We start from the raw sequence: 14,323 nt of genomic DNA, 5'->3' as shown, positions 1-14,323 counted from the left end.
TGTGCGTGGCTTGTGGGAACTTGTTGTACGTTTTTACATCAAATAATTAAAAGTAACTATGTAACTTTTACTCAAAGTAAATTTTAAATTGAGTACTTTTTTTACTTTTACTCAAGTAGATTTTTAGATGGGTACTTTTACTTTTACTTGAGTAGAATTTTAGCAAAGTAAAGGTACTTAATTACTTAGTTAATTAAAAATTTTCAGTACTTTTTCCACCTCTGGTCAGTACAGATAAAACCCAAATCTGAATGCAGACATTCAGTGCTATTCATTTATTGAATAACTAATGCATCAGGACAAACCTGGGCATTAAAAAAACAACCTAAAATAACATGTTCCTATACTTTGCTCAAAAGAAAAATGTGTTAGATCAGGCAGAACGTGTTACCTTCTGAACTGTGTATCAGATCCAGATGTAAACACCTGGAAATGTTCTTTCTTTTAATGTCAAACCCAAATTGTTTTAGTCTACATCAGAAATAAAGAGATTTGCCTCACTGTTTCAATACTTTTGAAGAGGATTGTATGTACAAATTTCTATATTTTAGAGTATCTGTAACTTTTTGACTTGTTAGGATTTGCAAATATTGATGACACTGGTGCAGCATCTGGGTTTCAGGCCACTTACATAAGGGTCCTTATTTTTGGGGTCCCATTACCCACTTCTGCTTCTTAACAACCCGTAACTGATCATTTCAGGGCCATTTTCTTCCATCAGTGCTGAGTAACAGCACTCAGGTGACGGGAGTATGGAGATTTTAAGAACTAATTACAGGCTTTTAGGCAAAGTGGAGAGCACTGAAGTGCACCCATTTCAGATTCAGAAGAGGAGGGTAGTGGGATCAGTGTTTCTGCCTCATGGCTGACTGATATGGACACTACCGAAACTACCAGTCTTTATTTATATAAGAGATTTGAATATAAAATGCCTCTCTTTAGGTCTTAATTCCTCAATTTATACAGTCGAAAGCGTTGGCATCCCTGACAATTACCGTATTTTTCACACAATAAGGCAGGGGTGTCCAAACTTTTTTTGTTGGGGGCCAGAAGGAGAAATATATTTGAAGTCACGGGCCACAGACTCTATAATAAAACAAATAATGAAATGTACCACTTTAAATAATACATTTTCCTGATTACTTTTATTATATTACACCACTTTACTTGACTTACTATCTTTATCTTTGACAGTGTTGTGTAAACTAAGATTTTTCAAATTGATGTTTCATTTCATGATGTCTCTTAATATTAAACTCCTTAATAACGGCAACTTTTAGACTCTTTTGCCCTTTTTCTGCACTAGAAATGCGCACTCTCTCCGCTTTTAGACTCTTTGGCCGTTTTTTTTGCGCTAGAAATGCACACACTCTCCATTTTTAGACTCTTTGGCCCGTTTTTTTTTTGGACTAGAAATGCGTACCCTCTCTGCTTTTAGACTCTTTGGCCCATTTTCTGCGCAAGAAATGCGCACTCTCTCCGCTTTTAGACTCTTTGGCCCGTTTTCTGCGCTAGAACTGCGCACTCTCTCCGCTTTTAGACTCTTTGGCCCGTTTTCTGTGCTAGAACTGCGCACTCTCTCCGCTTTTAGACTCTTTGGCCCGTTTTCTGCGCTAGAAATTCGCACTCTCTCCGCTTTTAGACTCTTTGGCCCGTTTTCTGCGCTAGAAATGCGCACTCTGGCCATTTTTGGCCCGTTTCTGACACCTAGCGTTCAAACTTTGAATCTCACATTATAAAAACCTGCTTAACAGCGGGCCAACTTTCATTCTATTTCTAAAATACCTTGCGGGCCGCTCCATAAAAGAAACGGGCCGCAAATGGTTTGGACACCCCTGCAATAAGGTACAGTTAAATTCTTTCATTTCCCTAAAAATTGTCAGTGTTCCTTATAATCTGGTGCATTTTATGTATGAATTCTTTTCAGTGAAGTTCTCCAGCACAGAGGCTGGAATAGCATTAGCATTAGCCGCTATCTGCTATTTCCCTGCTCAGAGGTGAGTATTATCTGCCTGTAGCCTGCTCCTATCTCCAGCTAGCACTGCTGGAGCAGCATTAGCATTTCTCACTAAGCATGCTAACTCTTTCACCATTCAGAGATGAGTATTATCAGCCTGTAGCCTGCTCCTAACCCTGGCTAGCACTGCTGGAGCAGCATTAGCATTACCCACTAACCGCGCTAGCTCTTTCGTCGTTCAGTGGGAGGTATATAGGACTGTAGTCTGTGTGTGTTTACCGTGTTAAAACAAGCTAATATCGCCCTGGCTTACCAGAACACTCTAATGCCGCTGTCGGGCAGAATTAGCTGCTTATGCTCCAGTCTTAGTGGAATCTAGGCATACTGTAAATAAACAAATTTTACTTTCATTTAACCAGGAAGTCCCTATAAGATCTAAATCTCTTTTTTGAAAGGGACCTGGACTGTTTTCAGGAGAGAAATCTGTGTAGATTTACCTCCAGCAGTCCTTTGAATTTAAAAGACAGGCTTTTTTATATTACAGTTTTGTTTACTTAGCTTAGCTTTCCTTCACTTAGTACGCTTCTCCCATTGGAGTTGTGCATTGGAACAACACAAAAAAAATGGGCCATCCCAAATCACCATCTCAGTTCATCAGGTTTAGATCAGGGGATTAATGTGGAGGACAAACACTTTTTTATACTGTTCACTATGAAATTCTCTATGTCTCTTAGATCGTTTTTATGTCTTTAATATTAATCTACAATGTAGAAAAGAAATTAAATAAAGAAATATAGAAAAACACAGAATAAAAAAGGTGTGTCCAAACTTTTTGTTGGTATAGTATAAAGCAGTAGCTGTGATGTATTGTGGGAAATGTAGTTCTTACCAGCTGTTGACCCTGAGGCCCCCATCCTGCAAACTGAAGACGAGCATTACGCACTTCTGGAGGATTCAGGATCCATGTTTCCCTGCAAAGTACACAACAGCAGAAACTCAATTTCCCACATAATTCAGGTTTAAAACTCAAACAAAGAAACCTGTGGAGTTCCACAGCTCCCATGAATGATGAAATCGAGCAGACGGACAACAAACAAGAACACCAACCCAGGCAGACAGATGGACAGACTAATGCAGATGGACAGATAAACACAGACAGACCTGCTGTTCTCCCCCATTTCCAGTCTGAAAGCCAATCCATTCTGTTTGTTCTGACTACATCAGAGGTTTTCCTGCCCTGTTCTCACTGCTGCAGTTCTGCTGTCTAAACAAAACCCAGACCTGAACCAGAACCGTTCACACAGCTGCCCAGCAGCAGGAGATACAGCAGCATGAAGACCAGAACTTAAAACAGCTTCTTCCCCCAGGCCATCAGACTGCTGTACAGCCAGGAGCCGCACATCAGTCCACTATCCATCACCGCTCATCTCGCTTACAAGCGATCACACCTTCATTTCTTATAATATCAAGGGAGTGAATATTAGTGAGTGACTAAATGCGTAAATAATTGGGAAAGAACATAAGTAAGTGAATCAGTCAATAAATAAATCTGTGAGTGAATCAGTGAATTAAGAAATAAGTAAATGAATAAATGGGTGAATCCATGAACGAGTAAGTAAGTAAATTAATAAGTGTGCGAGTGAATCAGTCAATGAATACATCTGAGTGAATCAGTGAATTAATGATTGTGTGAACGAATTAGTCAATAAATACATCTGTGAGTGAATCAGAGAATTAATATGTAAATCAGTGAATTAATGAGTATGTGAATCAAGAATTTATGAATGTGTATATGGATGAATCAGCCAATAAATACATCTGTGAGTGAATCAGTTAATTAATAAGTATGTAAGAGGACCAGTGAATCAATGAGTGTGTGAGTGAATCAGTGAATCAATGATTGTGTGAATGAATCAGTCAATGAATCAATGTGCTAGTGAATTAGTCAATTAATAAATGTGTGAGTGAATCAATCAATGAACAAGTCTGTAAGTGAATCAGTAAATTAATGACTATGTGAGTGAATCAGTAAATTAATGATTGTGTGAATGAATCAGTCAATGAATAAATCTGTGGGCAAATCAGTAAATTAAGAACTATGTGAGTGAATCAGTCAACAAATACATCTGTGAGTGAATCAGTGAATTAATAAGTGTGTAAGAGGACCAGTCAATCAATGAGTGTGTGAGTGAATCAGTGAATCAACGATTGTGTGAATGAATCAGTCAATGAATTAATGTGCAAGTGAATTAGTCAATTAATAAATGTGAAAGTGAATCAGTCAATGAATAAATCTGTGAGCGAATCCGTAAATTAACAACTATGTGAGTGAATCAGAAAATCAATAACCATGTTAGTGAATCAGTTAATGGATAGATATGTGAATGAATCAGTGAATTAATGAGTGTGTGAATGAATCAGTCAGTGAATAAATATGTGAGTGAATGAGTGAGTGAATAAATCTATGAGTGAATCAGTGAATTAATGATTGTGTGAATAAATCAGTCAATGAATACATATGTGAGTAAATCAGTGGATTAATGAGCATGTGAGTGAATCAGTCAATAACTGAGTGTATGAGTGAATAAGTAAATTAATAAGTATGTGAGTAAATCAGTGAATTAATGTGTATCTAAGTGAATCAGTGAATAAATAGGTATGTGAATGAATCAGTAAATAAATGAGTATGAGTAAATCGGTGAATGAATGAGTTTAAAGTAAGTAATTGACCAGAATAACTCAAATACAATTACACTCAAGCTGCACTATAAATACAGTATATAACATAACTATAATATAGAAGCTGTGTAGTATTTCTGTGTGTGTTTCAGTCTACAGGCAGTGGAACGGTTCTCTGCATCAGCACTTCAGCCCTGAGTTCATGAACACAGCGCCGGTTCTTCACTGCAGTGCTGATCACTGGAGGTCTCAGAATCAGATCTGACACTTTCTCTATAGCTCTAATCATCTGACCTGCTCTTACTGCAGTGCACTGATCTGCCGGTAGGGGGTGATGAGGGAGAACTGCAGTGACTCTGTGTGGAGCCGGATACTTACGGAGTCTCCAAACTGCAGATGATGTAGTACGCAGTGAAGGAGTACTGATACACCTGCAGCACAGAGAGAGAAAGAGTATTATTATTAGTTTCATTAACTGGAATATTGTTATGATTATAAAGCTGCAATTTAAAGTAATGAAAGCAGAATACCTTTAAGACCATCCTGTCGCCATAATTTATATATGGTCATTTATATATTAGCTAATTCAGCAAACATGTTAAATAAGACACAATACAGGTCAACCAATTAGAACAAAGGTATTGGCACAGCTGCTTATTCATGTTTCATGCAAAATCAAGGGTGTTCAAAAGATAAACTAATAAACCAGGGGCCCTATTGTACACCCTCTGCAAGGTGTGTCGCAATACTCATTACTATCTTACACCCCGTCGACAATTTTTACGCCTTTCGCTCACACTGTTAAAATAGAGTCAAAGTTTAGGGGAAAAAAATCTACACTGATGGGAGTCGTGATCTGGAAGTGAGGTGTGTTCAGGTAAATATCTGGTGTGTTTCTATCTTGGTGGTGGAACACACAAGTGCTCCACTGACTAAAATGAACCTACTGGTACGCCAAAGTCCGAGCTCAGCTGCCTCTTAAAAGGAATGGCACTAATTGTTTTAATTGTTTTTATAATTGGTTTTCGTAACCAAGATTAATTAAAATAATTAGTTCATACCTTCTGAGTGTTTTTAGATGTGCAAGGTGTATTTTTGTTGTGGCCTTATGATACCAAAGATACACAGACACATCCTAAATCCAGCTGCATGATTCACAATTGAATGTTGTACTATAGGACACTAAAATAGGGAACGAAAGGGAGCAAAGGAAAACATGCGGTGTATATAATCAGACAGAGAAAAGAAACCCATGGATAAGTAACGATGGGGCGGGGTTACAAATGAGATAGGTGAGAACACTAATAACAGGGCAGGGCTGGGCTGGAGACAAGACAAATAAAACAGAGCCATGTGGTGCAAGCAAGAACACAAGACAGGAACAGAAAGGACAAACATGGGCTTAGGTGAAACAGGTATCAGTAGCTGGAGTCTGAGAGAGCACAATTGGCTATGCTCTCTCACTCTGAAGGTGTTTTTTTGGTCAGCATAGGCTTCTGGGGGATCAGGCACTTTTCTCTGAGTTTGTAGTGATACTATCAGAAATGTTACATCAGCAGTAGCTGGAAAAGAGGCGGAGTCTGACTTCACATGTATTGGAGGTGGCATGTGCTAGTTTTCACGCTTTTAGAGTTGAGAGGCATTACTAGTGATAAGGCAAAAAACGGACCAGCACCTTCATACTTAATGGCGATGGTCAAAGCCAGATCTGCACCAAGAGCTCTTAGAGCTTCCAGTACGGCTCGGCTCGAACCTCCATCACTCAAAACACACAGAAAACAGACATCCAGACTCTTCTCTGTGCTGGAGCACCAAGGTGGTGGAATGAACTTCCACTGGATGTCAGAACAGCAGAGTCACTCACGGTCTTCAAACGTCAACTGAAGACACATCTTTTTAAAGAGTACCTTAACTAAAAAAAAAGAAAAAGAAAAAAAAAGAGGTTCCTAGGGTTCTAAACATGATTAAGTTCTATGTATCTCTTGATCATAGTCTACAAACTAGCTTTGGATATCTTAAGTAACTTTGAAGCACTGTTGTAAGTCGCTCTGGATAAGGGCGTCTGCTAAATACAGTAAATGTAAATGTAAATAGGGGAGTCCTAATGAGTCGGTTGGGTACTTGGCCTTCCGAAATAGGGGTACAATTAGAAATTTGTTTATTTCTATAATTTCAGAAAGCACAGTTCTACTGCTTCACAGCTCAATACTGTTTTTCTTTACTCCACTATACACTCACAACTGGCATTAGGCATGGTGCAAATAGCTTCATGACTTTTTTGTTTGCCCATGGAGACATATTCCTTTGGCAATACTTCTCTACAGGGATTAGACAAGCTATATGTGTAAATTTGCACATCTGTGTCAGCAATGGTTGCAACTTAAGAGTACATGAATGCATTTATTGTAAGGAAAAGAATAATTCTTTGTGCTTTTTATTATTATATCTCTCTCTAGTGATGGAAGAAATTTCACTTTAAAGTCAGAAACTCTCCATAATGCACACTGTTATGCTGTACATACTGTTCTAGTATTGTGTCCCATGACTTCTGCCATGTCCTGTCAAAGCTAAAGGACAATAAAATCATCCATCTGCACCCACTATCAGACCTCACTCCAACTCACACACACACACACACACACTTACTGGGAGAAGAGCAGTCAAGAGACACACTGTGTGTGTGAGTATGTGTGTGTGAGTATGTATGTGTGTATGTGTGTGTGTGTGTGTGTGTGTGTGTGAGAGAGAGAGAGAGTGTAAGTATGCTGGTCAGTGTTCAACCTCACTCACAAGATAACACCTCACAACGTATGCAGGTGTGTAGGTAGTAAGTCATCCCAAGTTGTCCACGAGTTAGCACTTCACGATCAAGCTACATACTGGTGTCCCATGATTTTTGGCATGTTGTAAATATATATATATATATTAACTCAACAAACTTGCATATCAAACTAAAGCCAATCAATGCTGCCAATCACAAAATTCAGCCATAATTAATAATCAGAGCATCACAGGGGAGGAGTTTAATTGTATTAGAGATGAATTCAGAAGTGTATTACATTATTATTAAATGCAGTCACTTTTAATAAGTGTGTTAATATTAGTGAGAATTAGCATGCTACACCTGTAGACACACACACACACACACACACACACACACACACACACAGTGTGTGAGAGAGAAAGAGAGAAAAAGAGAGAGAGAGGGAGCTCCTCTGTGAAGGGCAAGCAACACCGTGGCACAGTTAGTTGGAGGAGTGATGTGTGTGTGTGTGTGTGTGTGTGTGTGTGTGTGTGTGTGTGTGTGTGTGTGTGCGCTCACAATGACAGCTGGGGGACAGGGCTGTCATCCATCAAGGCGATGTTGCGACGGACGTGGAATAACAAACTAGTTCACACACTCTCTCTCTCTCTCTCTCTCTCTCTCTCTCCCACACACACACACACACACACACACTTGACTGCTCTCTCTCTCTTCAGTTAATGTGTGTGTATGTGTGAGGTGTGTGTGTGTGTGCTGAGGGTTCTGCTGATGACACTTGTGAACTGCATCTGCACTCCAGAGAGACAGGTGGTCTAATCACAACTACTCTCTGTCATCTGCCGGACCACGGCCGCGTCCCAAACCAACAACAACACTCGTGGCCTTGTCCCAATTCTAACAACAAAACCCTTACTCAACTCACTACATCAAAAACACAGCCTTATCTCAATTCACCATAAAATAGCCTCACCCCAGTCAATCAAAAACGGGCCTCGTCCCAAACCCAGCTTCATCAAAAAAAAAACGCCTCGTCCCAATACACCATCCCAATACAATACTAAAATATGCCTGATCCTAAAGCATTAACAAATGCCTTGTCAGCCAATCCAATAAAAGCAAAGAAAGATGGGCTTTTAATCAGGTAATCAGGTAAAAAACAGCCTCATCTCAATCTTATATTTAAACAGCCTTTTCTTTCTACACTGCCCAAAAAAACTCTTAATTAAAAAAATATTAATTCAAGAAGAAGTATAAATGTGCTATCTTGGAGAAGCTGGACTACACGTTTTACTTCAAAGGTTGCAGGTAGTGGACAAGGACAAGCACACTAGCAAAACTCAAAAGTAGAAAAAAAATCAGTGAGGAATTATAAGGAAAGAGTATTTTTCTGAGATTTTTTTTTATTACGTTTCTGAGGGTTATCTTGCTGTTGCCTCGTACTTTTGACTTTTAATTGAAAATCCCAAATCAGAAAATGAGAAAATTAAATATATTTTTTATGTTGTTTTCTGTTTTTGAATATAACCTATTACATGATCTATTACAGGGCTGCTGTGATTACCATCAGTTTTCTATATTTCTAACCTGCTGATTATTAGATAGATAGATTTTTAGATTAGTTTTTGCATCCAAAGGAACATAAATATAGTCAATTCCAGTCATAAATAAATAAAAGAAACCTTTTACTGATGCAGGATGACTGTCTGTGTGTTATTGCAGCAAGCATTTAAGGTGGAACAACAATCCGAATAAGACGCCTGTATAAATCTAAAACGAAAAACATTAAACTAAACAATGAATTGTTTTTTTTTATTTTCTGATTTGGATTCTCATACTTAAAACAAGAGATTTTTGGTAGGAGTGAGTGGTAATAGGACTAAAACAAGCAGGATCAGAGAGGATTGGGTTTAAAAAAGTCCTATACAGACCAAGCAACATACATTAGTAACTAGTCTCATCTCATGCCTGCAAAATGGTGAAAAATGTCCCAAACCTAGAATTACTTCAACATTTTAAATAGTAAACAGCAATTCTACATAGAAACCTTTTTCCAATACCATCATAAAGCTGCCATGTCCAATCCAACAAAAAACTGCCTGATTATAACATAAAATCTAAAAAAAATCTAATTCTACATACAAATTGATTTTCTTAATTCACAAATTCAAAAATGATAGTGTTTGTATAACTTTCAAAAAACAGTTTGATCCCAGTTTACTAAATCACTCCTATCTCAACAAATGCATCAGTAAATGGCCTCAACTTATTCCCAAGTTTAGAGAGTTCAAAGTACCATCTTAATTTAGCATCATATATGCTCAAGGCATATGTAACTGAAAAACTATGACATCGTAGTCAACCCAATCCTCACAGCAATGTTTGACCATTTAGTATAACGTCTTCTCTGGACAGTAGAGACAATTACTCCAACAAAAGCAGAATAATCTCTTTTAAATATCCTTAATTTTAGAAGAAACAGTAAATAAGCAGGTGTCCCAATATCTTTATTCTAATAATTTGACCTGTATGACCTGATTGTCCATATCATGTATCTGTACAGAGTAATTATAATCACTGTATTTGTATGTAATCTCAGTTTTTGAGTTGTGAGAAATGAATCAGGCCTCTGCTCTTACCGGCTGGACGTTGTAGGCCAGCAGCACGTGCTTCATGTCTGGAGAAACTTCATACTTGCTGGCTTTGTACATTTCCTGGAAAGCAGAGTTAGAGAAGCTTTCGGTAACACTTCCTATGAAGCCTGTATTCATAATGCATTATGAGTGTATTTATAATGCGTTATATGACATACATAATGCCTTATAATGACTGTAATAAGCTTGTATAATAACTCATAAGCGCTTACAATGACATTCATAACACATTATAAGCTACAAGTATAAGGATTTATAAAGCCAGGGTTTATAATGCCTTATAATGTCTGTTCATAAGAACGTTGAACATACTAATGTTGTAATGCACTATAACACAAATATGGTATATTCTAGTATTACAAGTTATAATGCATTATAATGTGCATCTTTAATTTTTAAATTAAAGTACATAACACATTATAAAGCATTATATACAGTCATTACAGGCTTTAAGTGAAGTGAGTTTTTTATATGCCTTTTACATGTAAATTTTACTATGCCTTAATGTAATGCCTCATAGAGCATTATAAGTGCTCTTTACTGGCTTTAAGTGAAGTGTGTTTTGGTAATGCTGTTATACCAAAGGAATATTCGCTTGAATTAAAAAAAAAACTTTCAAAGCATTATAAGTGCTCTTTACTGGCTTTAAGTGAAGTGAGAAACGCACATAGATTCACAGAATGGATTCACAAACAAGACATACAACTCATTCAAAAACAAACAATTCAAAAACATAATTTATTGTAGTTAAGCAATTGCAACGTATTTTGTAAAAGATTAAGCAAGGATTTCCTCATATATTTATCAAGATCAAATCACACTGTACATAGTTGTACACAGTGTTTCTATTTCTCTCAATACATTTCAGTATAATAGCATTACCAAAACACACTTCACTTAAAGCCAGTAAAGAGCACTTATAATGCTTTGTAAGTTTTTTTTTTTGTATTCAAGCGAATATTCCTTTTAGTATAACAGCATTACCAAAACACACTTCACTTAAAGCCAGTAAAGAGCACTTATAATGCTCTATGAGGCATTACATTAAGGCATAGTAAAATTTACATGTAAAAGGCATATAAAAACTCACTTCACTTAAAGCCTGTAATGACTGTATATAATGCTTTATAATGTGTTATGTACTTTAATTTAAAAATTAAAGATGCACATTATAATGCATTATAACTTGTGATATTAGAATATACCATATATGTGTTATAGTGCATTACAACATTAGTATGTTCAACGTTCTTATGAACAGACATTATAAGGCATTATAAACCCTGGCTTTATAAATCCTTATACTTGTAGCTTATAATGTGTTATGAATGTCATTGTAAGCGCTTATGAGTTATTATACAAGCTTATTACAGTCATTATAAGGCATTATGTATGTCATATAACGCATTATAAATACACTCATAATGCATTATGAATACAGGCTTCATAGGAAGTGTTACCAAGCTTTCTATTAAAACACAGAAACAGAATAAACTGTCATCTCTCAACTCTGAAAAAATCGTACTGCCTTTATCCTTCTATCCTGAAATGAGGGGATGAAAAGAGAGCGAGAGAGAGAGAGAGAGAGAGAGCGAGATGGAATATGGCTCATGCTAACAAGCTAAATGCATGTCGCGTTAATGATGGATCGTTTAAGTACCATTTATTACAAAAAAAAGTCGCCAGTGCTTTGATCTGCTGATGAGCAGAGAGAGAGAGAGCGACATAATGAGGGAGAGAGAGAGTAAGTGAGAAAGATAGAGAAAGAGATAAAAGGACTGAAATATCAGTAGAAATAATAAGAAAAAAAGAGATTTTAAGAAATTACATTTTTGTGAATTTAAAAAATGTGAAAATTCTCAATGAACAAAAGGCCAAAACACCAAAATATAATCAAAATATATTTTATACTACAGTGAAATAGAAAAGTTATAATATCCCTAAAGCCCCTATACTACCATATACTAACCTACATTACCCTGTACTACTCTATACTACCTTAAACTTACTATTCTACTCTTAACTCCCCTATACTACCATATACTAACATATATTACCTTATCTGTTAACTTCTCTATACTACCTTAACTTACTAAATGTACCCTATACTCCCTTATACTACCATACACCTTAAACGTACATTACCCTTAAATCCTCTATACTACCTTACATTACCCTATACTACTCCATACTTAGACTTGCTACATTACTCTATACTACCCTACACTATATTATACTACCCTACATTTTCCTATACTACTCTATACTAATTTATACTACCTTAAACCCTTAACTCCCCTATACTACCATTTACTAACTTATATTACCTTATACTTCTCTATACTACCTTAACTTACTAAAGTACCCTAAACTCCCTTATACTACCATATACCTTAAACTTACTACATTACACTTAACTCCTCTATACTACCTTACATTACCCTATACTACTCCATACTACCTTAAACTTGCTACATTACCCTATACTACCCTGCACTATGTTATACTACCCTACATTTTCCTATACTACTCTATACTACTTTATACCACCTTAAACCCTTTACACCTCTATACTACCATATACTACTACCCAACATTTTCCTATACTACTCTATACTACTTTATACTACCTTAAACCCTTTACACCTCTATACTACCATATACTACTACCCTACATTTTCCTATACTACTCTATACTACTTTATACTACCTTAAACCCTTTACACCTCTATACTACCATATACTACTACCCTACATTTTCCTATACTACTCTATACTACTTTATACTACCTTAAACCCTTAACACCTCTATACTACCATATACTACTACCCTACATTTTCCTATACTACTCTATACTACTTTATACTACCTTAAACCCTTAACACCTCTATACTACCATATACTACTACCCTACATTTTCCTATACTACTCTATACTACTTTATACTACCTTAAACCCTTAACACCTCTATACTACCGTATACTACTACCCTACATTTTCCTATATTATTCCATACTACCTTAAACTTAGTACACTACCCTTAAACTCCCCAACACTACTATATGCAACCCTACATTACCCTATACTACTCTATACTACCTTAAACTTACTACACTACCCTATACACCCCTATTTACTCAACTATACTACGCTACAATACTATTTACCCATATAGCCTTATAACTCTAATATCACCTATACCCTCTATAATCCCCTTACACCATTTTTTTTCCCCCTACATTACTCTATACTACTCTATACTTCCCTCTACCCTCTATACTACCCTATACTCCCCTATACTACCCTTCACGGCCATATACTACCATATACAATGTTTTCCTCTATATCCCCCTACATTACTCTATACTACTCTATACTACACTATACTTCCCTCTACCCTCTATACTACCCTATACTCCCCTATACTACCCTTCACGGCCATATACTACCATATACAATGTTTTCCTCTATATCCCCCTACATTACTCTATACTACTCTATACTACACTATACTTCCCTCTACCCTCTATACTACCCTATTCTCCCCTAAACTACCCTACACGGCATATACTACTATATACAATGTTTTCCTCTATATCCCCTACATTACCCTATATTACTCTATACTACTTTAAACTTCCTACACTACCCTATACCTTCTATATGCCCCTATACTTAGCTATACTACCATACACTACCATGTTCTGGCTCTATATTCACACCAAATACACACTATTCAACCTATACCCACTATACTCCCCTTTACCACTCTTTACTACCCTATATTGTCTATACTCCACTACAATCCAATACTATGCTGTTTTTCTCTATGCCCCTTTACGCGTCTTATACCACCTTATACTCCCTATACTAACTTCCTCTACCCTATACCACACTATACTCCCTATATACCCCCTACACTACTCTACACCACCCTATAATAACTTCTGTGAAAACGTCTGTGGATAGAATCCTGGTTAGAGTGAGTGATTTAGAGAGATTGTAAAACAATTGGGTTGTTGAAGGACATTTTTAGAGATAATGTATATAGAAAAAGAAAGACTTACAAAAGTCTTATTGGGAACCAGCACTGTGGTGTCGTTTGTTTCCACGTTGAATTTGACCACATTGCCTTCACGAGTCCGATACAGCAACTCCTTACCTACAGAGAGAGAGAGAGAGAGAGAAAGAGTGAGAGGGAGAGAGAGAGAGAAAGCGAGGGCATTATTAAGCAGTTTGACCCCCTGGTGCGATTCCCGCTGGTTCCACAG

At 36.9% G+C, this 14,323-nt stretch overlaps 1 protein-coding gene across 3 annotated transcripts in view; it reads right to left on the bottom strand.

Annotated features, from left to right (window-relative positions):
- dpp6a (dipeptidyl-peptidase 6a) overlaps positions 1-14,323 on the bottom strand; it is a 615,874-nt gene that overhangs the window by 72,943 nt on the left and 528,608 nt on the right. For all 3 annotated transcript variants that reach the window (XM_049480880.1, XM_049480881.1, XM_049480879.1), the window contains 4 exons: positions 14,120-14,214; positions 10,037-10,111; positions 5,015-5,067; positions 2,847-2,928 (listed from right to left, as the gene is read on the bottom strand). In XM_049480880.1, coding sequence (XP_049336837.1) covers positions 2,847-2,928; positions 5,015-5,067; positions 10,037-10,111; positions 14,120-14,214 — 305 coding nt within the window. The remainder of the gene's footprint in view (positions 1-2,846; positions 2,929-5,014; positions 5,068-10,036; positions 10,112-14,119; positions 14,215-14,323) is intronic.

The sequence above is a fragment of the Astyanax mexicanus genome, chromosome 6, assembly GCF_023375975.1.
Source record: "Astyanax mexicanus isolate ESR-SI-001 chromosome 6, AstMex3_surface, whole genome shotgun sequence".
Classification (NCBI taxonomy): domain Eukaryota; kingdom Metazoa; phylum Chordata; class Actinopteri; order Characiformes; family Acestrorhamphidae; genus Astyanax; species Astyanax mexicanus.
Note: the sequence above shows the minus strand (reverse complement) of the source record. Positions and strands in the feature narration are given on the sequence as shown.